Source organism: Cydia pomonella, chromosome 18 (genome assembly GCF_033807575.1).
Source record: "Cydia pomonella isolate Wapato2018A chromosome 18, ilCydPomo1, whole genome shotgun sequence".
Taxonomy (NCBI): domain Eukaryota; kingdom Metazoa; phylum Arthropoda; class Insecta; order Lepidoptera; family Tortricidae; genus Cydia; species Cydia pomonella.
This window is the reverse complement of record NC_084720.1, coordinates 8,410,102-8,436,616: the sequence shown is the minus strand read 5'-3', so window position 1 is coordinate 8,436,616 and position 26,515 is coordinate 8,410,102. Positions and strand designations below refer to the sequence as shown.

Below are 26,515 nucleotides of genomic sequence, written 5' to 3'. Positions count from 1 at the left end.
AGCGCATTCGGTGCCGATTATGGAGCACTAACTTTCTCGCGGTAGACATATGACTCCGGAGACCTAAGCAAGAGGAAAATATGGAAATCATTTTAGCGAAGATTTCTACGGCTTATATTATTCGACAACTAGCTACACTGTTTAACAACTGACAGACAATATATAGCTGACTTAAGTACAGAAGAACTCAGAAATCAATAATATTTATATTCCTTACTCGGCGTAAATTTACGATCCATTAACACCAATATGTCAAACGAGGACACGAGGACACTGCAATATCGTTTAACGCTTTTAGTACCTAGCATCAATATTCTGACTACTAAACGGCAATAATCTGGCTTAGCGACACATGAACCCTTTGAATGCGTCAACGTGAACCATGTCGGAATACACGACGGTTGATATTGGGCTGTGGCCGCGCTTGATATCTTTGGCGGTTAAAGTGTTAAATAATTACCAAGTAAACAGGAGTGTTGTTTGGAAATAAATTGAACTAAAAATATAAAGTGAGGCAATACATTATCTTCCAATGTTTATCACCATAATGAGGCCTTTAACATCTTGACAGACTGATGATTTAAGCAGCATAAGCCAATGCGGGATCGGCATTTGCGACCGCATTTTAGGCAACTGAAGAATCTTGTAAATATTAGCCTCCTGGATCCCAGATACGATACGATGTTTTGTTTTTAATTTGGAACCATGTCTTGTTTAGTGAAAGTTAAAAATATTTTTTTGGAATTTGTCCTTTATAAAGGCCTCTGGGACTCAGGAGGATATAGGGTCTATGACAATATTTACCGTACCGATAGCTTGACCACGCACATATCCAAGTTACTAATATGCCATTGGAAAGTTTACCAAATTGCGAAATATTTCGGAAATCTGTCATACTTTTTTATGGGAATCGAATTTTTCCGAGAACTTTCCGCAACTAGTCAAATTACTGCTATAGTTTTGTAGACTGTTCCATTCCATAGGTAGTAAACAATATAATAATGTCTGTGACAACATTTACCATCAGCCAACTCAACAGCGTCAATAGCCTCGGTGACGTCGTCTCCGATCTCCGGCAGCTTGGCCACGCACATGTCAAAGTACTGCTGCAGCTGTGTCGACTGTTTTGAAAGCAGTTCGCCGTATGTGTCCAGTTCGGCTATCTTTTCGGCCAGCCGGCGAGAAGTGCGTCCTGCGAAGTAAAAGTAATTTGTTAACAAATTTGCTATATTATATCTTCGAATTTCTAATAGATCTTGTGTGCTTTTCAAATAGTGCACGTCGGAGGGTCTACCAACTTGTAGCCTAACTTGAACTTAACGTTGAAATTTCGTGCCAATAACCAAATATGGCTCCCTGAACTTCATGGACGCTGCATTCCCCTATCACAATCACAATCGTTTCCTACAGGAAATGTTCTGATATTCATACGTGCGACTTCAAATAACTTAAAAATCGTATCTTTTGTTTATACTTAGGTACTTAAATTTGTGATCACGTTTTCATAAATCTTAAATGGTTAGAAGGTATTTAAGCAGAGGAAAACCTAATAGATAACTATGTATTAGCATTGTGACGCTAATGCGCATGTTATACATGCCTACATATTATTGTATAGGTAATGATACTCGAACTCTCGCTTCGTTACGTTTTTTTTTTTCTTCATTAGCCTACATGTGTAAAGTGTACATTATTTTTTTAAATAAAAAAATTGCGTCCCTTTTGCCCTGTCTCAATATAAATCACATATAGTTATTTGTAGATTTCAAACCACAATACAGTACTGGTTAACAATAATAATTTAAAAGGAAAAAAAGTACCTGTTCATGATGCTTGTGAAGGTTAAATAAAATATAGGCAACTGATATAAAGGCCACTTTATATATATGATAATACTAGCTGTGCCTATGTTATGGTTCCGCCCACGTCTCTACCCGCCAGTGATTATTTCTGTCATTTCGTATACAAGCCACATTTAACTAAAATTATTGCCGTGAATACGAAACCGGCAATCGGGCAGACTCGTAGACAGAGTTAATTTCGTATTTATAATATGAGTGAGAACGGTTTATAAAGGTCACCAATGATTTTGTTGTTTGCTAAACATTTATTAAAATATTTTTACAATCATATAAATAATAAAAGTGCTGATGATTCATACTTATAAGGGCGTGCAATGTCATAAATGTAACGTATAAAGGTACACAATATTTCTTTTTAATATTCATATAGACTTTAAAAAGTGTATAATCATGTAAAATTTCCTAAAGGAGGTTACAAACGAAGTATGCACATATCCTAAAGTACGAACAGTCCAACTCATATCCTGTATAAGTTCTGGTTTACAAAAGCATGATTGCAAATCTAAAAATAAATAATTGTTGATTATTCGCAGGCCACAGAACATTTTCCTGTGTTATCTCAAAGTCATATCAATGAGGTTGATATAACAGACTCCTACGTAGTAGCGAACGGATTTAATTGTCGGTTCATTGTTACTGGCGCGCAGCAATCACAGCAAATAATATAACATCATATTTCAACTATATGTACTATAAGGTGGAGAATTAAAGGCAACATTCAGTCACACAAGCGCTCCCGTATCTAATAATTTAGTGCGTCGACGCTTACTACCTGCACTCGTATAAACAAAATTATTGATGAAATTTGAGTTCTACAAGGGAGCGTGGCTTGTAATATGTACAAAATAGTGTAGGGTTTGCAAGTCAGTGGTGGCACTCGGGACGAAGTACAAAATAGTGTAGGGTTTGCAAGTCAGTGGTGGCACTCGGGACGAAGTACAAAATAGTGTAGGGTATGCAAGTCAGTGGTGGCACTCGGGACGAAGTACAAAATAGTGTAGGGTTTGCAAGTCAGTGGTGGCACTCGGGACGAAGTACAAAATAGTGTAGGGTTTGCAAGTCAGTGGTGGCACTCGGGACGAAGTACAAAATAGTGTAGGGTTTGCAAGTCAGTGGTGGCACTCGGGACGAAGTACAAAATAGTGTAGGGTTTGCAAGTCAGTGGTGGCACTCGGGACGAAGTACAAAATAGTGTAGGGTTTGCAAGTCAGTGGTGGCACTCGGGACGAAGTACAAAATAGTGTAGGGTATGCAAGTCAGTGGTGGCCCTCGGGACGAAGTACAAAATAGTGTAGGGTTTGCAAGTCAGTGGTGGCACTCGGGACGAAGTACAAAATAGTGTAGGGTTTGCAAGTCAGTGGTGGCACTCGGGACGAAGTACAAAATAGTGTAGGGTTTGCAAGTCAGTGGTGGCACTCGGGACGAAGTACAAAATAGTGTAGGGTATGCAAGTCAGTGGTGGCCCTCGGGACGAAGTACAAAATAGTGTAGCGTATGCAAGTAAGTGGTGGCACTCGGGACGAAGTACAAAATAGTGTAGGGTATGCAAGTCAGTGGTGGCACTCGAGACGAAGTATAAAATAGTTTAGGGTATGCAAGTCAGTGGTGGCACTCGGGACGAAGTACAAAATAGTGTAGCGTATGCAAGTAAGTGGTGGCACTCTGGACGAAGTACAAAATAGTGTAGGGTATGCAAGTCAGTGGTGGCACTCTGTACGAAGTATGTGACTGCGCGCTCCTCATAATCCCTCCCTAATGTTATATCTGTATATAACATTTAAGCCTAAGATTAATACGATTCCCTGTAGTAAGGACAAAATGCCAAGACAAGTAATGAGGGCAAATTATTGTAGCCGCAAATTTCTACGGTGCTGTACCAATTACCTGCCCTAACAAGATTGAGAAGCTTTAACGTTGGATCCCTAAAGTCCGACCACACCGGACTTTGACGCCACATGTAATAGGCAGACGTCTTTTGAGGCCCTTCCATTGACTGCTATAGTTAGGTAAATAAAAATAACCTTACCATGAGAACCCGTCGACTGTAAGGACGTGACGGATCCGTGACGCCGCAATCCACCGCCATTGGAACTGCTATCTGAGCTTGTGCCATATCCAGACTCCACCTGAAGAGAGGAAACAATATTTTTTAAAGCCCGAACTGAAATATACCTTTCATAAAATTAACACATATTTCAAAATAATCCTTTCTCTGGGACTGATTCTACTCATCTAGTGCCGCCATTGGCTAGTGCGCGACAGAAGCACCGCCCCCCGCAACATTTATTGGTCATTTCACAGTAGAGAATATTAATTAGTAATGAAAATATAATTCAACGAAAGTCTTCATTTCCTCTAGCACGCGCATCGCACAAGTTCTTACGAGATGACTTTTATCTTTGTTAAAACCTGTTTATGTGCAATAAAGTGACATACATACATACAGAAATCTTTATTTTTAACTACCTATACGTCTACCACTTATCTCATGCGGTTGGTAAAGCATATAGAGCATATAATAATAATAAGTTGCGCGATGAGCATACAAATCAGCTTCATGCAGCCAAGCCTTTAACCATACTACCTATAATTTAGTCGGTCAAATTGTTTAGGCTGATTGTGTCATAAAATAGACAGTAGATACTCATATACAAATACAACATACATCCAAAAAACATTACCGCCGAGACAATTTCCCCTTTTGTATCTATTATATACGGATGAAGCTTTTCCGTTTCCCTATAACTTCATAATACGTTTATCTCGTATTGTTATCACCTTTCCTCAAACATACTATACAATATACAATAGGCACCTTTAATACTCGTATATACGTCACGTTTTCAAGTACCTGTTCGGCTAGTTATCTTACTAGTCATCAATATTGAAATCCTCGTCGATACAATTGATAGGTAAGTGATAAAGTGGGTGGAAATAATGGTACGAGTGCACAACAGCATGTTTAGTCCGTGAGTCACACAACCGAAATCGTAATTCAATTACGACTGATTACGGTTATACTTACGTGTTACATTTCTACCTCGGCGAGCATGTTATACAGATCTTACGCATGACCGAATCAAAGCTAATTAATACAAAGATTATAGAGATTAAATCGCTCGAGTGGAGATCCACTTTAAAATCAATAAAGGTATATATTATCGTATTATGAAATAACCTTGACAGAAAAGTGGCGGTTTCATATATATGCAAATAACTTGATTGTTCGATGTTTACGACTATAAAAAGTTAAAAACAATTTCAATTGAAAATGTACGTACTAGGTACCGGTTTTTTGCAAAAACTTGGAAATAACCATATATTTCGGTTTATTTTATACTCCAAATGTAGGACTCAGTTGTGTTTTTAGAAAAAGGAATTCGTATTAGTAGATTGCCCAATTAGAAATGAAATAATTAACAAAGAACGAAAAAATACCGTTTTAGTAGCAGTAGTAAAACACTTTATTGTACAAAAAGAAACATAAAAATTGACAAAAATTGAGAAAGGTATGTTGAGATGGTTTGGACACGTGGAAAGAATGAGTGAAAGAAGGTTAACAAAGAGAGTGTATAAGGGAGAAGTAGAAGAGGGAGTTGGAAGGGGTAGACCTCGGCGGACTTTCTCTGATCAAATCGGGGAAATCCTGAAGAAAGGCCAGGTCAAGAGCACCCTAAACCGACGAGCGTGTATGAGGAATGTCATGAAAGTGAAGGAAGCGAAAGAGGTATGTCAGGATCGTAGCAAGTGGAAATCCGTGGTCTCTGCCTACCCCTTCGGGAAATAGGCGTGATTATATGTATGTATGTATGTAAAGAAACATAAAACAGGAAAGAACACACATTATATGTACAAAGGCGAACTTATCCCTCCATTCCTCGTTTTTGTTCCCATACAAAAAATGGTACCTATCAACTTGCAAAACACACAGTTGTGAAATTTTATTGCATAGGTGTAATTAAATATTATTCTAACTTATTTGTGGCTTCCCATATGGAAAAGTAAGATTCTTTTTACGCTTGATTAATAATGTCGCATTTGTATTGAAGTGATAGGATGTTAATAATAATAAAGCCGTAAGCCCAAACGTCCATACGATCAATTTTTAACTGGAGCGACATCAAAAAATAGTTTATACACAAGTAGCTTGGTAAATAAGGTAAAGAAAATAGAATAGGCTGGGATAATAAACTTCACATACCTCAGTAAATGATAGCTTGATCAGTTAATTCATTCTAGAGCTCTAATTACTTTAATAAATCTTGCCTAATTAATCTGATTTCACCAACTTTCATATGATAATTTGGTACAAATTTCAACTTGTCTCACATTATATGCACCTCATATCCTATTCATAATCATCTGACAATAATGATTCATTGCCTAAGTACATAGGTGTCAATTAAAGCCAGTAGATAAGATGATTACCATAATACCTATATTTTATCTTAACTATTTGAGGAAATAAGGATGCTTCATCAGAAGTGTATTTAGTAGGTAGTATTCTTTAATTTTCTAATAGATATTGATTATTAAAACCTCTAGTTCCCCTTGAAACTATTCAATGTGTTGTTTCCCACATGCATTTGAATATTATATGACAATGGCTGAATTTAATGTAGTGTGGTTATAATTGATTAAACACTGGAATTCTATCAGTAGCAGAGCCAGAACTCGATTCTAACTGGCTTGCCTATTTTTCAAACAATTGAGCACTTAGCCCACAGATTACAACAAAAGGGAACTCATATCACGTCCAGCCTGTGGAGCTTGCCTTTTTGAGTACCACTGCTGACTTCTATAGACATATCTTTTATTATTATTAGATTATCATGACATTATTTAGCTTAAATTGTCAGTTAAGTGTTAATAAGTCTGATGTTTCTAGGATGAAAGGTTGATTTAGACAGAGACTATTTTGAGACGCCTAAATTACGGCGCCAGTGTCTACGTACAGCACATCTCCAGAACGTTAGACAATGACTATTTTCAGTCCCCTAAATCTCGCCACCAGTGACTAGCAAACTGCCGTAATTTAGGCGGTTGAAAAAAATCTTCATCTAAATCAACCTGAAGGGTAGTACTGCAATGAACCATGCATATTATCATTAGGTACGGAAGATGCTGCAGAAAAGACTAAGGAACCAATGGCATGACGAGCTGGCTGACTTTGGGGAATAACATGGAACAGACCGGCTACTGACAAACAGATTTGGAATAAGATGGGGGAGGCCTATGCCCAACAATAGGCGGGTCCACACAGAGTGAGCATACAGGCCAGCCAATTTTCTCACGCACAAACCAGCCAGACAAATAATGGAAGATGCTAATTAAATTATAAATCACCATGACAGTATCATGGGAGACTTTATACACATACAATACTCTTTACACAGACATACATTTTTATTATGCTCAGCTAATGCTCTAGTATGCTGAACTATGAGCTAAGTACAGAAATTTCCACAGTTATGAATTCATAAATGTAAAAATGAGAAGACCACAAATTATTACAAAGAACAGTACTTATTTGTCAGACCGATCTGCATCTTATTTACATTACATTGTGATCTTTACTCCTGATGATCAATCAACTCAATATGGCTTGCGATGAAACAATCACAGGCAATTAGTGGAATTACCTTAGTCATGACCTGTTGCTAATTATGTATATAGACACTTAAAACTGCACTTGAATTTTAAGTTAGCAATTATTAAGGATTCTTTACCCTTCGGCCCATGGCTATTGCTTAATTATCGTTGTAATGACAGGAGCAATTATAACTTAGTTTAAATTAAAACGCGATTTTTTGGCAAACCTACAGCACACAGTCATGTTATCATAGCTTCTGAAACATTTGAATACACTTTAAGCAATTTAGGGAGTTGGTACTCACTTTAAATGACTCCAAAACATCAATCCACTGCTGTTTCTCCTCCGGATTCGAGGCTCGCAAGTACCACACGCAATCACTGACGGAAACATCAAAACGACAGTCATCAAACTCATGAGGCTGCAACAAAATGTGGATTCATCAAGCAACATTTTATAGGAATAATAAGCAATCACAAGGCCGTACCGAAACGTATCTTAAAACTAACATGTTTATCTATTAAATGGTATCAGAGTGAGTAGGAAGGAAACTAGTCATTGCAAGGGCAAATACATTTTTTGTGCGGCTCGGATACGGACGAGTAATTAATTTTATTTACCTTAACTTTGGCTTTTTTCAGACATAAGGCACCGCGACATCCAAGATTACTCTCTAATTCGCTTTTGTAATAGGATAAAGTTGAATCCTTCAAAACAATAAACCTGTCCTGCCAACCGTGAATATAGTTTGTCCATTTACTCAGGTAACCACGAAGCTCAGCATTCCCACCTTCCTCGATGTCTGAGTTATCACTCCCAGTTAAATTATCTTCGGACATAATGAATCCAATTTCACAGGTATTTTTACATAAATTCTACACAGAAAAAAAGTAGAAAATAAAAATAACAACAAATATTCGACGGTCAGCGACGACGAATGAAAAGTTGCACAGATAATGACACGATAAATTGTAAATAGTCACGTTCTGCCGTCAATAAGTCAGTACGACAACATAAAAACTAACATTCAAATGATCGATTCGAAATAATTTTGATGCGATTTCACCGTAATCGTATCCAATCGTATCAAAGCATAGACATACAATATATCAAAGCGAAGTAGCATGGTAACATCGTAGATATTTCGCACATTGACGCAGTTCTTTACTTCCGGTTGTCATGTGATAAAAGAACTGAGCCAATCAGAAACATACTAGATTTGAGTGTGTATTATTTGATTGGTAGATATGAAGATACCGCCAAAATATGTTGTAATCGACCAATAAGATATCGTTCTTTCAATAAACAAAGCGCAATATCCGTTCAAAATGGCCGACCAAACTGTGCCTATTTCTGTTCCATTAGAAAAGCCTGTGAAACTCACAAAATGGAAAGTGAAAGAAGGTGCATTCGTATCACAAGGCCAAATATTATTTTTATACAACGATTCATCAGGCCAAAGTAGTGAAACAAAGAAATACAAAGCTATTCGCGCTGGCACGATATCGTGCATCAAGGTAAAGGAAGGCGACATTGCAGAGCCGGGGTGAGTGACGTCACATAAACTGATCTTGTACATTTACTCTTATAATTTTTGCTTTCATATTTCAACGCAATTTCATTAATATTAAACACGTAATGTTCTAAGGTTTAATTAGCTGTATCTCTTTCTGGCGCGGCCATGTTAATCTTACTTTCCCGCCAAATTTGAACTACTTTTGTTTATTAAGTTACTAGAGTTAGACCAAAATAACTTTGCAGCGATTTTGATGGCACAGACTGTGCAAGTGATATTTATACGTCATAATTTCATGGAAGTTTGACGTTTTAAATAGCACTTGCACAGTCTGGGCTATCAAAATCGCTGCAGAGTTATCTTACTATACTTATATTTTTATACCTGATTGGGTTTGTTTGGTGAGTATTGTACAACTTAAATACTTCTAAATTTCCTATTAAATACCAGTGTTACTTAATTTTGTTCGCACTGTCAACATTTGTGGACATGTTATCATTTCCACAAGTAACTGCTAACCAGAATATTACACTTACAGGACGCCCATAGCAGAATTAGAAGAATGTCGGCACCCAACAGTGATGAAGGAGATGTGTGCAGAGTGCGGCGCCGACCTGCGCACCGACGAGGTCTCCAAGAGGGATGTGGCAGTCGTGCCCATGGTGCATTCAGTACCTGAGCTTAAGGTACTTTGATTCATCTATTTATCGTTACAACATCAGGGGACAAACTTTTTCAAACTGACTTGGTATCATATTTCTCACAGTAAACTTTATTAGCTCTGTTCAATTTTAATATATTTCCCAGGTTTCAGAGGAGCTGGCTCAGAAGTTAGGCAGAGAAGATGCAGAGCGCCTTCTTAAAGATCGCAAGCTGGTGCTGTTAGTAGACTTGGATCAGACATTAGTGCATACAACAAATGATAATATTCCACCTAATTTGAAGGTAAGGTTTGGATATTATTTGGCGCAATAATGATTAATAATAGTAGTAGTAGTAGGGTAGTTTACTGTACACAAGTGAAAGTCAAAACACAATTTATGGAAACCCTGCATAGAAGTATGTATGCAAAGGTGCTAAGCGATTAGTATTGCTGACTGTACATATATGTTGCTTCCAAGGCAAAAGTCCCACTTTGTTGTTTGCTGTAAGAACACTTTGACAGGTTATTTATATAAAGATACAAGCAAATCTCGTCCTTTTGATAAACGAAAAAGTTGTACCTTTGACTAGACTTCAACATATATCAAGGGGACTTTTCCTAAATACAATAAAATACACAACAAACTCTTGAAGCAAGATTCTGAAGTTGATTTCCTACCAGCCAGGTCAATTAGAATCCTCATTTTCTATAAGCAATTAGAGGATAGTTAAGCGACATCTTTGCTAAGACTTTATACTGATAGTTTTATTTCTATTAAAATTATCAGTTTAAATTATAATTATATTTAAGTGTTGCTCTAGTAACCCTATTTTCATACTTGATTACAGGATGTACTACATTTCTTCCTGAGGGGTCCAGGCAGCCCAGGCCGCTGGTGTCATACCAGACTCAGGCCCCGGACCCAGGAGTTCCTTGAATCAGCATCTAAATACTATGAGCTCCATGTCTGTACCTTTGGCGCCCGTCAATACGCTCATGCTATAGCTGACTTGTTGGATCCTGAAAAGAAGTACTTTTCCCATAGGATATTGTCAAGAGATGAGTGTTTTGATGCAAGAACAAAATCTGCAAATTTAAAGTAATTACTTACCTTTTTTTTATATACATTTAAGAGTCATCTCTCACAAACACGCACCCATGTTCAGATAAACAAAACGAAAAACGCATTTGTAGTACTTGAACTTTTATGAGAGAAGTTGCATACACAATGAAAACTGGTTTGTACTTCTTTCATATAAATGAAAATATTAAGAAATGTTACTGCCTTCTGCGTCGCTACCGGTCCATTATTAGTAAAAGCTTAAAAAAAAGTTTTTGTCTCAACATTAAAAAATATTTTCATTCTATTTTCAGGGCATTATTCCCTTGTGGAGATAACATGGTCTGCATCATAGATGACAGGGAGGATGTGTGGCGACACGCGTCTAACTTGATCCATGTGAGGCCATACTCATTCTTTCAGTCCACGGGAGACATTAATGCACCACCTCAAGCCAGTAAGTATATAATTTAGAAAAAGTAATTAGGTGGATCCGAGGCATTGAGGCCGCGATTGTGTTTGCTTAGCCCGGCGGCGAGGCGGCTCGTTCTGTTTGCCCGCCTATTGGTGAAGAATTTATCATTAGAGATCCACTTTGTATATAAACTGCTGAGATTTGCACTGAGAGCTTTGACATTGGGATTTTACGTCACAGCGCGGCAGATTCTTGTACAAAAATGGATATTAAGCGGGTCCAACACAGAACGAGCCGCCGAGGGTTGTGTAGACGTGCCTCGGGCCAAGGGAATGCACGCGAGTGAGGCAAGTCTCCACCGACCGAACTGCTTCGCGCGGCAATATCCTCGCGAGGGGGCTCGTTCTGCGTGGACCCACCTGGCACTCACGAGAAACGCAAGTGGATTGATTGATATTGTTTTACAGATACATTTTATAGTGATAAGATATATCTTTTCGATCAGTCCAAATATGAAATTAGAGTCCTTCTGAAGACTTTCTTTTGTATTAAGCCTTAAAAGAGAGACAGATACGAGGACTACATTCTTACGCTTCTTTTATACTTAGTAAGTGCATTTCGTAAGACACATTTTAATTAAACCGTTTTTAATTGCAGTTGATGAGAAAGCAAAACTTATCAGTGGTAAAAATGGTTCCCAAGTATCGCCTGCTAATCAAATGCCCACATTAGATCCCGAACCAGAACAAACGAAAGACAAAGAAAGCAACAGTGATAAGAAAGAGAAGGAAGAAACAGTCGAAAAAGATGGCGATAATGGGAAGATTGTTAATGTTAAAGATAAGGAAGAAAAATCAGAAACAAAAGAAGATGGAGAGGATGTGGCCAATGAGGCGCAGGAGCCTAAATGGGTAGAGACAGCTGACGGACAAATAGAAGTTGAAGATCCTGATGACTATTTAATATACTTGGATGATATTCTGTTGAGAATACACAAGTAAGTAACAATATCTTTTTACGTTTCTAATAAGAGTTCAAAAAAATTACCCAATTCTGAGTGTATGTCTGAAAAGACAAAGGAAAATTGCTCTCATGTTTAAATTTAGTTTAAACCAAGTGTTGCATGATAATTTTATTATTGTAATTTTTATTTAGGATTAAGTAACATGTCCCATATTGTATGCCCTAACAGGGTATCATGTACCTACTATGTCTAAAAAATAAGATCTTTATGTACTGATGAACATGATAAAACAATGGATTAAATGAAATGAAAATGAAATGAAAATATCACTAGGAAACGATTATCAAATGCATTTTTGTAAATTCTAATAATTCTATATACATTTGCAGTATGTACCTGGAAATTTCATAGAACGAAAAATATTAATATAATTAATCATTATTTGTCTTTTTTAGGTCTTTCTACGAACTTTATGACAAAATGGATGGTAAACAAATACCAGACTTGAAGACCGTCATACCAGAAGTGAAGAGCAAAGTTCTTGAAGGGGCTAGCTTAGTCTTCAGTGGCCTGGTGCCCACACATCAGCGATTAGAAACTTCAAGAGCGTATTTAGTAGCAAGAAACCTAGGAGCCGAAGTGACGCAAGATTTCACTGAGAAAACAACTCATTTAGTAGCTGTTCGTTCAGGTATGTGAGTGTGACTATTCGCGAAGACTGCTTCCTTAGGTTTCTCCCATTAGCACATTAACGGGCATAAGGGTGTCAGAAATTATGCAAAATTGAACCCTATCACTTTTCAATACAGAAATCCCTGTCCACAGTCTTATAAAGGCCTAAACACAATAATCTCAGCTAGAGTCTGACCAAGACAAGTCTGCAACGATTTTGATAGCACACGCAGCGCAAGTGCTATTTTAAACTTCTATGACTTGCACTGCGTGTGCTATCAATATCGTTGCAGACTTATCTTGGATACTCTAAAATATCTTGATCTTGTCAGCCATAGGCGTAAGTCACGCCAAACAAGTCTATTGATTTATACTACACTTATTCAATCACTGGGTACCTACTGGCTGCCTTTTATTTGTTTTGATCTCTTTGAAGACTTGATTTTAATTTGGACTTTAAGTCCCAGCCAAAGTCAAAAACCTCTAAAGGAGCCCACTAATTACCATTTCGCCGGACGATATGGGCCTGTCAGTTATTCACAAAAGCTGACCATCGCAAATAACTGACAGGCCGATATCGTCCGGCGAACTAGTAATCAGTGGGCCCTTTAAGTTTCAGAGGTTTTAACTTTTCATTGTGTGTACGATATCGCGTCCGTGGGATTTAAGTAGAGGTAACTTTTCTGTTCTCGTCCTTGAGGCTCGAGAGGTTAATTGTGTACAGTCACGGACTTGAATTTTTGAACTATTAACCCCCTTATTCATAAACGTCTACTAAAGTTAACAAGCCCTTTCCGACGTATTGGTATGATGGAAAGGGACAAGCGATTATTAGCGGCTTGTTAACTTTAGTAGACGTTTATGAATAAGGGGGTTAATGTTTACTTTACATTGGATATTTCAGACTGTTACCTAGTATTGACATCCAAATCAGGTTGAACCCTAAACGGCTCGACGATTAAAGTCCGCGACTGGACATAAATAACTTTGATAGTTTATATTTTATTTGTATCTTTTAGGAACTGCAAAAGTGCACGCAAGTAGGCGTATGGGCGAAGGAAAGAACAAACTGCACGTTGTGACACCAGAGTGGCTGTGGGCATGCGCGGAAAGATGGGAGCGGGTTGACGAAAGGTTATACCCCCTACAAAGAGGCGGACAGGTAATAGTATATAAAATCCTTACTATATCTTATACCTTTAAACGAGCAATTCTTGTATATATATATATATTTCCGGGATCTCGGAAACGGCTCTAACGATTTTGCTGAAATTTGGTATATGGGGGTTTTTGGGGGTAAACAATCGATCTAGATTAGTCTTATGTTTGGGAAAACGCGTATTTTCAAGTTTTCATGCGTTTTTCTTTCGACGCAGAATATGGTCGCTAATTTCGTGTTGCCGGCCACTGTCCGTCTGGTCCAGCGGGTTAAGACGCGACCTGCTTAACGAGTGTTACGGGTTCGAATCTCGCCCGGTGACTAACTTTTGTTTTTTTTTTATATGTTCAATTTTATATATAATTTTTTAATTTTTATTTTTTTAGACAAGTATAATTTAGGAAAAAAATGTAGTTAAGATTATCACCTATACACCACCATAATATTATAAATACGAAAGTATATCTGTTGTCTATGCACACTTAAACTGCTGAAATTTGGTATAGAGATAGTTTGAGTCCCAGGGAAGGACATAGGATAGTTTCTATCCCGGAAATCATACCTTAAGAGGGTGAAAAGATATTTGAGATAATTGCGATGTATGGCCTGATTATTGATGTAAGCATATGCTCCAATTGAATTATTGCCATTAGTTTTTGTAGTTTTGAGAGTTTATTACTAGTACTTCGTCTGCGTGGAATTAGTGAACTAACTAGAACTTTGGACCCGGGCACATCCTTAAACTACGCCCGAAGAGATGTATGGACATTGTGAATGCCATCTCGATTTGTGTGGTAGGGCACAGCACAGCGGATGTAATTCCAAATCTAGAGCAGAGCCCACCTGGGGAAGTACCTCCACCTTACAGAAAACCACAGCCAAAATAACACTAGACCCTACTCATAGTGTTGTGTTCCTGCCGGTGAGTAAGGTTGTTAGAGCTCAACGAGGGTGCGGAGTGCTAGGGTCGGCAATGCGCATGTAGTTCCTCTGGAGTTTCAGGCGTACGTAGGCTACGGAAACTGTTTACCATCAGGCGGGCCGTATGCTTGTTTGCCACCAACATAGTGTAAAAAAAAAAAAGTATTACTAGTAGAGTAATTACTAATTCCACGCAGACGAAGTCGCGGGCAAAAGCTAGTAATGAATATAAAACTTAAAAATGTTCAAGTTTAGTTCTGAGTTAAACTTCAACTTCAATAAAAAAAACCCAACAGGCCAATTCGAACGTACGTACACTGATATCAGTACCCCTAGTGTAAATTTATTAGATCGCGTAACGTGACGTACGCGTTTGCGTTAAGTCTCATTTTGTATGGGATTTTGAGTTACCAAAACGTTCCGCTTGGCGCGCTGTGTCTAAATCCCATACTAAATGAGACTTAACGCAAACGCATACGTCACGTTTCGAAATCGAATAAATTGACACTAGGGGCTCTGAATGAATTGAATTCAAACTAAAGAGTCTGTCGTCCTCGCGTGTAGCCGTGTAGTTTACATAACGATATATGTTGATGTATGTTGGAGACGAGGAATAGGGTTGTTTCCATCTACAAATCTTGGGCAGAATAGTACCCCAATAAATTAGAACATGTTAAACTACCTTTAGTGGACCTCTAATGAGCATATTTTTGAAAATATTAAATTAAAATATCTTTTAACACACGTCACGTGACTCAAGTCGAAACAAAATTGAAGATTCTGATGACGTCATAACTCACGGTTTGCCACTGGACTATAACTGCGAAAATCGAAGTTCGTCATTACTGGCATTTTTCTCGGTCATTCTAATTACGTCTTAGTAAGAGTAAAAGAGAAAGATCTCCACAATATGCGATTTTCGGTTTTTTCGGTAGGCCTTGTCTGTTCTCAGCAAAGAATACAATACAATACTCACAAGGAGGTTCTCAGTACAAAGTTTAATACTTAAGTCGTAGCCATTTTGGTGGTGGGCGATTAATTGAAGCTTCGATATCTGCACTAAAAATGAATACTTTATAATTTATAATAACTCAATTATTACAGAAAACATATTTTATTACTTGGTTAAAAACCCACACGCACGCATACACAGCTTGCCCACCACCTAAATGGCCACGGCTTGAGTATCAAATTTTGTACTGAGAATAGACAACGGGGGGGGCTTGGTGTTACGTGTGTATGTACCTATATACTTACTTTACTCTTTGGTACGTTCATAGTTATGTGTCAAACCGTAAACTGTGACGTCATACAGTCAGCATCAAAAGTAGCGGATCAAACAAGGTTTCAAAAGTATCTACCATTCTGTAACAGCTTAACAAAATGTGATGGTTCTATATATAGAACAATTAATTAAGACTATAAAATATAATATACTGTTGAACGTAAATTTTAGAGATACTTTTGGCGCGTTGTTTCATCCGCTACTATTGATGCTGACTGTACAATTTTCAAAGAGCGTTTTAGGCGCGAAAGCATGGGTCAAAATATATTTTGTTGATTTAACATATTTAAAGCCGTTTTTAGGGTAAAAGTTAAATTTTAGGGCAACGTTTGGTTAATATAGAACGTATTACAAGCGTTTCAAAAAATTGGAAACAACCCTATTGTCACCAAATGAATAGTAACGAAGGATGCGTGTCCACAGAGCAGCGCGCGGCGGCCGCCGGCGCACTGCAGCTCGCCGCCGCCGGCGCCCGCGCCGCCCCCGACCGCCGCGCCGCGCAAGCGCACCGCCTCCGGCCGCTTCGCCGACACCATCAACCCGCTGCTCTCCTTCTCCAGTGACGACATCGCCGACATGGACCGGGAGGTAATTTCAAACCACTACGTCGAACGTGAATCCACTAGTTCGAGTGCACCCGGTGACCCGTTGAACTGTACGTACTCTTAAACCTTCATTTAACGAAAGTAACTTTATTTTACTAGCATTGATGAAACGGGCCTCAGATCTGTGCCGCCAGTCGACCGTTGTCGAAGGTATGGATGTGCTCGCGAGCATTTCATAATTCGATTTGACAATTTGCAGTAAGCGAGCGATACCCGAATGACGCGTAAAACAGCGAATTCGCCCGATCTCGACGGACCATTATGAATGCTGATAACCAATTTGACACACATATACAGATGTAGTGAATAATCCTTTCCCGTTGTATTTTCTCCGAAACGTACGAACGTTTCATGCTATAATGGCCAGTCTCGGTACAAAAAATACTAAGGCTGACTGAACTAGCATGACAAATACTAAAGTTTCCAAAGAATACGATGGGAAAGGATTATTTATTGCATCTGTAATTATTATATAATACTTCTACTATCAGTCCACATACAGTCTAAAATTGACTTTAATTATCATCTTTCAACCACATTGACAGCCTTCTTTAAAATCTTAAATACAAGTCACATTATATTCTACATTTTATAATTATTTAGGTTGAAGATATCTTCAATGAATCTGATGAGAGTTCGTCAGACGAGGAAGCGACCGGAGCGAAGGATGACGATTTAGATGATGAAGAGAATCCACCGGAAGACCGGCTGATCACACTAGAAAATGAAGACAGTAGACTAGAAGACACACGAGACGGTGAAAACTCCAGTGAATCAGACACAGGTTGGTTGCAACTATAAGACAAGTGTATGCAAAAGTTTTTTTCTTATAGGGTACTTATCGTGTATGGATGATTTGATTAATCAATAGTAATTTAGTTTTGTCATATTTTGCTATCCTTCGCCCTATTAAAAAACCTAAAACGAGATCAAATATTTAGCCATTTGAGGGTAGACGAAAACATTACACGATTGAATAAAATAGGTTAGAAGGCAGAACGATGAGAAACAGATCCAGGCAGTTTGGTTGGTTTTATTTATAGTCGACTACAGCATATCGAAACGAATATTATAGTTGAACTGGAAGCCAATACATGAAAAGTACGCAATTATAGCTTGGTATACGAAATCATAATTCAATCATTACAGTTAATGAGTATAAAAAAATTATAATGCGACCAACCCCTCAATCCATATCTTTCCTATAAGATAAATAATTGGCGGGAATAATTGGCTTACGATAAAAAAAACTACCACCAATGCTCAGCTATGACTAACAACAAAATTAATGAGAAGGTCAATTTTACTAACTACAGAGCAGCTATTGCGCCTGGTTCCACAAGCAGTTATGAAAACTGCAACCGGCAACTGGTCCAAAACTTCACCTTTGTGGTACTACTAATTGTAGTAGTAGTAGCCTTTGACTTGATTATTGTATTGTTGGATCTTGCCTAGAGACATATACACCCTCTAGTGTGTTTAGTTCTTATCATAATTAATTTTCAGATGGTGAGTCGCGTCGCAAGAGGCCGCGCCGCTCGCCGCCGTCAGACTCCGAGCCGCCCGACGACGCCGACGACGACAGCTCCTGGAACCTCATGGGCGCGGCGCTCGAGAGAGAGTTCTTGGCTGAATGATGCTGGTTTACTTTGAACAACTGCGGGCTGAATAAATTAATTTTTGCGTTATCACATCTTTAAATTCATAACCCATTTTAAACAAACGTAGTCGGTCAAACAACTTTGTCAGTAGAAAATGGCGCGAAATTCAAATTTTCTAGGGGACGACTAGAGTCTGGCTAGCCAAATATTGTTGACAGATATTTCCGTGTTGTATCACCAATTGTCTATGATTTAAAAAAAGCTAAAGTCTGTTGTCAATGTATGTCATTCATTCAAATTGTTCGCGGTTTATAAGGGGTATTTCAAATAATAGTACCTGGGCGACCGAGCTTTGCTCGGTTATAATATAACTATTTTTTGTAATATGGTGGTGTATAGGTGATAATCTTAACTACATTTTTTTTACTAAATTAAACTTGTCTAAAACAATAAAAATTAAAAATATATATATAAACTTGAACATAAAAAAAAAGTTAGTCACCGGGCGAGATTCGAACCCGTAACACTCGTTTAGCAGTCCGCGTCTTAACCCGCTGGACCAGACGGACAGTGGCCAGCAACACGAAATTAGCGACCATATTCTTCGTCGAAAGAAAAACTCATGAAAACTCGAAAACACGCGTTTTCCCAAACATAAGACTAATCTAGATAGATTGTATACCCCCAAAAACCCCCATATACCAAATTTCAGCGAAATCGTTAGAGCAGTTTCCGAGATCACAGAAATATATATATATATACAAGAATTGCTCGTTTAAAGGTATAAGATACAAGAATTGCTCGTTTAGAGGTATAAGATTAATAATGACTATACCGAGTGAGGTCCGCAAACTATTATTTAAGCTCATAATATAATTACGACAATGTGCGAAGTCGACGTGAAGCGTTGTATAACGAAAAACTGCTATGTTTACAAGTCGTAAACAATTTAGTAGGTTGGTGCTCTATTCATATTTTGATACTTTATGATCTAGTTTTAACATTTGCCTATAACTTTGATTAAGTACGTGAATCTCAGGTTTTTTTGCAAATAGAGACCGTATGTTGGAGGATCTGCCATCTTGTGACCTGAATCAAAAGCGCAAACAATTCATGCTTCTAAGCTGGTGCTGCCCCCTACTCTTCACGCTGGCAGAGATCGCAAAGGAACGTTAAGTTTTGCCAACCCTATTGCTTGTAGCAATGCTGAGCCGAGAGTGCCTGATAGGTTCTGTATCACCCTACTGACGCTAGCTTGTATTTCACATAGTAGGGTCTGCAATCTAGTCGCCTGGAAACTTGACATGATGCTTCACGCCAATGATTAGGAAGCTATTGTGATTGATTCCATACAAATATGGTCAAATGTAAAGTTCTGGTTTTCTAGATATGTTAATATATGTGACATTATCTATGAAAAGGGGCCTTATTGTCGATGGCGCTTACGCCGCACTGCATAGCGCGGCGTTGTTTATAATATGGGAGCATAGTTGATAATGGCGTAAGTGCCACCAACAATAAGGTCCCTTTTCATAGATAATGTCACATATACTCATCAGAATAAATCTACTATTATTATTATAGGTGCCACACTATTGAGACTAAAGGTTGCAGATAACTTTACATTTGATCAGTGCCGGATTAACCATTAAAAGCAAAATAAGCACTTGCTTAGGGCACCACGTCTAGGGGGGCACCAAAATCGTAGGAAAAAAAAACGCGCAGGCTGCATCAGCATCGCAGTCGTAGTGTAGTACTTATGTACACGAAACTTTTTTATATGTGTGCAAGTACCCATCTAATAACGAAGGGTCGTAAGAGAGTGAGAACACGTAAGCACATCTCCAACCTTACGCGGAGGCCATCAAAGTTCATGGCCAAAAAATTTTACCGTCGGGCTTGTGGCCACCCGATTTTCTCGACGTAGATTACCGATTTTGTAGCGTATTTTGCTCTCTTACACACCAGATGTATCGGCCAGGCCGAGTGCTGCAGAGCCGCGATCCTGCGACCTAATTGTCAAAGTGTAATAAAGGGCCCTGCAAAGGCCGAAAAACAAAAGCATCTTATCAAGTTGCGCTTTCGAGTTAAGCCAAAGGCCGAGCAGTAGGATTACATAGGTTTGATTTCAAGCCACTCCTTTGCAGTTCGGCGTTAGGTCTTATGCGACGCCAGGCCTTCTACTTTATGCAAACTGCCTCACTTTTGCTTGGCCACGGATCCAAATCCATGCTGTCCTCTTTCGCAGCTGAGCTGCCTTGCTCACACCTCGCCATTGGTTGTATTATACGATAACGCGCCGCGATCCGAGGCTCCGGACCAGGGATCGGAAACCGGTATTTTTTGTATGGGAACGAAAACGGTATTTTTTCGTTCTTTGTTAATTACTTCATTTCTAATTAGGCAATCTAATAATACGAAGTCGTTATCTGAAAACACAACTGAGTCCTACATTTAGAGTATAAAATAAACCGAAATATATGGTTATTTCGATGTTTTTGCAAAAAACCGGTTCCGATCCCTGCTCCGGACGTCCAGCTATTCATACCTCGCCATTGGTCAAATTCAAGCCTTGTTTTCTTCCAGCTCGACCTTTGGCCTCATCCGTAAGCGCCGATCGAACGCTCCGCGCATTCAGCCTTAGAAGTTGCCTTTAAAAACACTGTTGGCCTAAATGGCCAATTAAATTAGATCCTAAAATAGCGTTTTGAGGAATTAATTCCCAGCAAGCTGGAAATTGTTTTAATACATTTATTTGATCCTAAATACGTGTAATGCGAGTTTGCTCTATCCCAGGAGGTGTGCAAACATTTTGGGATCCTTAGGAGATAATTTTTTCCTTTGGATTGCCAAACCACTCGATGTAGAAGGAACCCATTATCAATTACAATAGCACTTGGTGGATCAGACACTGTTAAGAAAGCGTTTTCGGATCATTAACATGATTTTTTAAAAAATAAAAAATGTCGACCTTTTTTTACAATTTACTACGAAGGTACTTACCTTAAATCAATCAATCAATATATTTTATTGTAAGAACATAGTTAAATTACATTTCGGATCCTCAGATATCAATTTTAATAATACTCGTAATTAGAACAGATTTTCCGTCGGCCGTACCGTTTTCGATTTAGGTACAAGCAAAAAAACTGAAAATAAGGAAACATTTATGCACACCTCCTGGAATGGAGCAAACTTGGATTACACGTATTTTTAAGTCGATAAAATCTAATTGTATTGGCCTAATTGTGACACATTATTATTAAAAAAAACGGGACTTCATTGCGTTTGATTAAGTTCTAAAATTACCTCCAACGTCAAAATAATGATGTCGACTTTACACAGTCTTCTCCGAGACCATGGGGACAACGCCGTCCTTGAAACGTCTAGTCAGAGGTTATTTTTTAACCGTACCCTATTAAGTCCCGTTTTCGTAAACAATAATTTGCTATTTAAGACATTTGTTGCCATTGGTACTGGTTCTGACAAGAACCAATGGCCAATGGCTAAGCCTCTACTGAAGCTCGGCCTCACATGAATGAGCTTCGCAGGAAAGCTCTAGAGGTTGCAAAACCCTGCGGAGAACGGCCTATGTCTTACGTCTTCGCATACACTTGGACAATGGTTGGCTTGGCCTCCGGACTTATGCAAAACACGGTCTTCGAATTTGCTTACACTTGACCTTACCTACTCTTGGAACAATACTGCTGCAATACTGTCAATTTCCGTGATAAAATGATGTGACGCATTGAAAATTCTATTCTCAGCAGTAATGCGGCAATAAACGTCACTCAATTTACCAATAAAATTCAATGTAATCTTGATGAGGGGGCACCATGGTCTAGAAATGCTTAGGGCACCAAAATGTCTTAATCCGGCACTGCATTTGATGTAAACAACCATTACAATATCTACATAATTTTATTTACCTATGAGAACTATAAAGTAACTAAACAGAGACTACTTAAATAGCATATGGATCATTTTCATCAAATACATGGAACTTTGTGTAAGTAGGTTTAGAAGAAAAGTCTTTTTTATTGTCTTGCCAGCCTCTTGGAGGTGCTGTCTTATAATCAAATGTAGACTTCAGTTTTCCATACAGCTCCGCTTCTCTGTCAATATCTTCTCTGTATTTTTCCTTAGCAACTTTCTTGCCTGTTACGGGATCGGTTACATCGCCAAATGGATAAACAACCTCCTTTACTTCATGGGTGATAAGTTTAGTCAGCTTTTGAGGTAATGCTTGGATTAAGACTATATCTCCAGTTTTACATTTCTTTGCGGGATCATGGCAATAGTAGAATTCGTCTTTCCTGAAATACTGTAACAAAACAAAGTGCTAATATAACGAACAACGAATTATTGACTTAAAGTGTTCATAAAAAGACTACAAAGCATTACTTTATACTAACCATGAGTAAATTTTCATCCAATTCTAACCTCTTCACTCTAATTTTAGCTGCATTTTGTTTAACAGACGGGACGCATTGACCCATTAATAGGAATTTTCTGGCCGTTTCCGCTACATTACGGGCCATTTTAATTTGTGGTTGAATTGTTTGCAACAATTATTGAAACTGAGACACTCAATTATTTTATTTAGGTTCTTATGATTATGACAGTTACATTGAACAATGTATGACATGACAGTACAGAGTACGTTTGGATACCAAGAACTTAAAATCATTACAGTCCTCAGATTTAAAATTATGACTATTGTACATAACGCACGTTGAAGCACTCGCGCAGAGAGCCTACTGCGCCTGCTGTGAACGGAGAAAATCGAAATTTCATTACCTGAGGGCCTACTGTGAAAATCGAATTTCGCAAATTGTGGGGATCTTTGTCTTTTACTCCAATGAAGGCTCCATTCCATTTTGCATGCGAGCGATGGATAATTGGATACTTGATACATATAAGGACCTCTACTCACCTCACCGATACTTGCATATGATTTTCGTCACATTGCGGCATTAATTGATCGATCTATTGAAGTCCTTGCACGGCTTGCACCTATTAAGCCGGCAATTATCTAAAATCGAATGCATGCAAATCACGAGATGTTGTAAGGTCTGTAGAGGCCTTAACCCTCCCAGTACTAGAACGTAGTGATTATATGCTCTTTGCCCAGTACTTCAAACGAGTTAAATGCCCCATGTTATATTCTTTGGTAATAATGCTTAAGTCCTATGAACTTATTTGTACCATTTATATATTTGTATTCACGTAATAAATAAAATATGTGATAGGTAACTATCGTCTTATCAAAGTCCGTCTAACCATGGCAAATAAAATACATCTTCTTCATTGTGTGTGCCATATGGATTTGTGGTAAGACCTCTACGGTACGATGTTATCATGCTAATGGCCAAAGAGCATATAATCACTACGTTCTAATGGCGACCAACTGCTGAAATACAAAATCGAAATTCGTTTTTTGCTCACTCAAAGGAAGATTGGATATATCTCACGTGACCACGTGAGAATGGTGCGGTACTGGGCTACAAACGCCAAAATCGAAGTTCGTCAATTGAGGGCATTTTTCTCTGTCACTCTAATTACGTCCTTAGTGAGAGTAAAAGAGAAAGATACACGCAATTTGCGAAATTCGGTTTTCGTGGTAGGCCCCCTGACGACCGGTCTGGCCTAGTGACCATGCGTGAAACCGCTGTACTGGCCCCATTCTTATTGCCTGTAAGGCCCGTCATATGTCAGGTAGTGCCTATGACGCCGATGGTCCTGGGTTCGAATCCCGGTAAGGGCATTTATTTGTGTGATGAGATTAAGTATTTGATTATATATATCGTTGTCCGAGTACCCACAACACAAGCCTTCTTGTCTTACCGTGGAATTTAGCACATTTTTGTAAGAATGTCCCTATAATATTTATTTATGTATCTGTCCCTTCCTTAGTGTATCTGGTCGCGTTAACTGGCAATCAAACTTGACTACAATTATATTATTGTAAACTTATATATATCTGTTTTAAATATTTAAGAAGTATGTATGTATAAGTATTGATATATTGTTGTAAATTAAGTATTTATAATTTTTTTCTTTAGGGCTATGTAGTTTGTAATTTATTTATTTATTATTCTTTGCTCTTCCTAAATAGTTAAATTAATATTATCATTTCTCCACTACTTAAAAGTTGTCTGGTAGAGATCGCTTTTTAGCGATAAGACTGCCTGTGGTCACCTCTGTCTTCATGTAATATGTATGTATCTCTGTAAGTGTTATTTTGAGGCTGTGCAATAAAGAGATTTGTATTGTATTGTAAACTGTTTACACAATCAAATCATTCATTAAATAACCAACTAAAGTACCTACTACACACCTGAGATCAGGCATAGCGGAGGGGCAAAAGCAGCTATGAAATAAAACAAGAGGTAATAATCTTAAATTGTAACATATAATCAACATGATATAATGATGCAACATAGAATACATTAATATCATAGTACCTATGATAAACAAAAGCTAACAAATAACCCTCCCAACTAGCAATATAAATGGCATTTAAGTAACATCACCAGTCTTACCCAGCACCAAAAAACTATATAAGAAACCAGCCTTATAGTTTTATTTGATCCAAAAAGTAACATATGTCATGTATGAGATTATGGAACTAACTTTGTTATAGGTTTTATGATAGTGACCAAGGCCGCTATTGATGATATAGCTCCTAATGTACCAACAGCACTTGGACTAAGCTTTGTAAAACCCAGAGCTGTTAAAGGTATAAACAAATCACAAGAATTCTTAACAGTATCTATAAATATATCTTTGTGACAAGAAACAAATGCATGTACATGTCTTAAACTGGAAGTCAGATCAAACTGCCTTGACATTACACCAAGTAATTCTGAAGGTTTTAAAAATGATGACCTATTTAATTCTAAAACATGTAATATTTCATAGAAGTCTCTAGCCAAATTTGCTATAATTGATAGCAACCAAAATCGGTTTGCAGTTTTGTTCCAGTTATCAGAATCTGTTTTTAAAAAACCACTTTTAGTCAGCCATACAACATGGTCTGCATATAAGTATAGTCCATGTGCCAGTTTGCTTACTGTAAGTGATATTCTGAGAAAGGGGTCCTCAATATGCATGCTGTCCAAGGCAGTGTAGCAAATATCTATGCATCTTCCCAGACGCAAGACTGAAAAAATGCAAAAGTTAGCTGTTAGCATACTAGCATTGAGAAACTGTTATCGTAAATTGTATTAATACCTGTTACCTACTTGATCAATTACATAAGTATTATCTGTGTAATGAGGTACATAATTATGTTTACTTACTTTTACGGAAAGAACTGAGAGCAAGTTCTAAATTTCGAATTCTGTCAATTGAATATTTATTAGCATTTCTAGTCTCTAGTTGATGCCATATTAGGCGGCTAGTATACTGGAATAATCTGAAATTTATAAGTTAAATTATTACATTAATAAAGATCAGAAGAAACAATTCTACTTTAGTGTTGAATTCTACTTTAGTGTTAATACATATATGCTTACCTGGCTAATTTATCTCTGCCGTTGGACTGATTATTTACTTTAATTATAATATCCATATCTTTGTTATTCGAACTTTACCCTCTAGGCTCAATGTTTATATCTTTAATTTTCTCTCAGCAATTTTAAATAGTTGACTCTTGCAAAAAGATTGCTTTTTGACTAACTGATCAAGGTGCTCTTAATTTTCATATCTTCAGAGTTTTGTCTCGTTTTTGTAATCCGTTTATAAATTTCCATTAATAACAGCAATTTCCACAATTTAGTCAAACTACACAATAGAAGTGGACTGACAATTTGACAATGACAAGTGATGCAATCTATATCAATATGCAGGGGGCCTACCGCGAAACCCGAAATTCACAAATAGCGGGGTTCTTTCTCTTTTACTCCTACTAAGACGTACTTAGAGCATGGAGATATAAAATCTAATAAGTCCGTGACTTAGAGTGACAGAGAAAAATGCTCGCAATTGACGAACTTCGATTTTCGCGGTAATAGCCCAGTCCACAGTTGCAGACTAGACTCTAGACTATGGAAGGTAGAGTACCTTCCATAGTCTAGACCCTACTAATTTATCATAAACAATGTATAGAAGAAACAAATATGTATTTTTTCCACTTTGGCAGGAATAATCGAATCGGAAAATAGAATTCGATTCTTCTTTCGATGATTTGCTACATAATATTTTTCACTTCGGTA

At 37.9% G+C, this 26,515-nt stretch overlaps 4 protein-coding genes and 1 long non-coding RNA gene across 7 annotated transcripts in view; 1 reads left to right on the top strand and 4 right to left on the bottom strand.

The window, feature by feature from the left end:
• The window catches only part of LOC133527362 (ceramide transfer protein), a 56,505-nt gene extending 48,147 nt beyond the window's left edge, over positions 1-8,358 (bottom strand). Inside the window, exons 1-4 of the mRNA XM_061864323.1 lie at positions 8,076-8,358; positions 7,760-7,876; positions 3,889-3,988; positions 1,022-1,192 (exon numbers count right to left, since the gene is read on the bottom strand). Coding sequence (XP_061720307.1) covers positions 1,022-1,192; positions 3,889-3,988; positions 7,760-7,876; positions 8,076-8,294 — 607 coding nt within the window. The 5' untranslated portion in view covers positions 8,295-8,358. The remainder of the gene's footprint in view (positions 1-1,021; positions 1,193-3,888; positions 3,989-7,759; positions 7,877-8,075) is intronic.
• LOC133527369 (uncharacterized) overlaps positions 1-26,515 on the bottom strand; it is a 274,455-nt gene that overhangs the window by 232,824 nt on the left and 15,116 nt on the right. The gene's annotated exons all lie outside the window — the stretch shown is intronic.
• Positions 8,769-18,383, top strand: LOC133527361 (RNA polymerase II subunit A C-terminal domain phosphatase). 3 transcript variants are annotated; one of them, XM_061864320.1, is made up of 11 exons: positions 8,769-9,001; positions 9,510-9,657; positions 9,779-9,916; positions 10,463-10,713; positions 10,989-11,131; positions 11,747-12,086; positions 12,509-12,744; positions 13,745-13,887; positions 16,514-16,678; positions 17,299-17,479; positions 18,202-18,383. In XM_061864320.1, the coding sequence occupies exons 1-11, from the start codon at positions 8,784-8,786 to the stop codon at positions 18,330-18,332; spliced, it is 2,094 nt and encodes a 697-aa protein (XP_061720304.1). In that variant the 5' UTR covers positions 8,769-8,783; the 3' UTR covers positions 18,333-18,383. The 3 variants fall into 3 exon arrangements, with proteins under 3 accessions (XP_061720304.1, XP_061720306.1, XP_061720305.1); XM_061864321.1 differs by lacking the exon at positions 8,769-9,001 and adding an exon at positions 9,232-9,372; XM_061864322.1 differs by lacking the exon at positions 18,202-18,383 and having other exon boundaries at positions 16,519-16,678; positions 17,299-17,439.
• On the bottom strand, positions 22,199-22,931 carry LOC133527778 (small ribosomal subunit protein uS17m). The gene is made up of 2 exons (XM_061864944.1): positions 22,712-22,931; positions 22,199-22,620 (listed from the first exon to the last, which is right to left on the bottom strand). Exons 1-2 carry the CDS (start codon positions 22,835-22,837, stop codon positions 22,261-22,263), a joined length of 486 nt encoding a protein of 161 aa, XP_061720928.1. The 5' UTR covers positions 22,838-22,931; the 3' UTR covers positions 22,199-22,260.
• Positions 24,693-26,321, bottom strand: LOC133527364 (peroxisomal membrane protein 11B). Its single transcript, XM_061864324.1, has 3 exons — positions 25,817-26,321; positions 25,601-25,716; positions 24,693-25,461 (listed from the first exon to the last, which is right to left on the bottom strand). The coding sequence occupies exons 1-3, from the start codon at positions 25,870-25,872 to the stop codon at positions 24,920-24,922; spliced, it is 714 nt and encodes a 237-aa protein (XP_061720308.1). The 5' UTR covers positions 25,873-26,321; the 3' UTR covers positions 24,693-24,919.

Bases quoted from the DNA above. Each gene is read 5' to 3' on its own strand.
- LOC133527361 (XM_061864320.1), top strand. From the start codon at position 8,784: ATGGCCGACCAAACTGTGCCTATTTCTGTTCCATTAGAAAAGCCTGTG. The intron at 10,714-10,988 runs GTAATTACTTAC...TTCTATTTTCAG, and splicing joins ACAAAATCTGCAAATTTAAA to GGCATTATTCCCTTGTGGAG. The intron at 12,745-13,744 runs GTATGTGAGTGT...TGTATCTTTTAG, and splicing joins TTTAGTAGCTGTTCGTTCAG to GAACTGCAAAAGTGCACGCA.
- LOC133527778 (XM_061864944.1), bottom strand. From the start codon at position 22,837: ATGGCCCGTAATGTAGCGGAAACGGCCAGAAAATTCCTATTAATGGGT. The intron at 22,621-22,711 runs GTTAGTATAAAG...GTTTTGTTACAG, and splicing joins TGGATGAAAATTTACTCATG to TATTTCAGGAAAGACGAATT.
- LOC133527364 (XM_061864324.1), bottom strand. From the start codon at position 25,872: ATGGATATTATAATTAAAGTAAATAATCAGTCCAACGGCAGAGATAAA. The intron at 25,717-25,816 runs GTAAGCATATAT...TATAAATTTCAG, and splicing joins GGCAGAGATAAATTAGCCAG to ATTATTCCAGTATACTAGCC. The intron at 25,462-25,600 runs GTAAGTAAACAT...GCATTTTTTCAG, and splicing joins TCTCAGTTCTTTCCGTAAAA to TCTTGCGTCTGGGAAGATGC.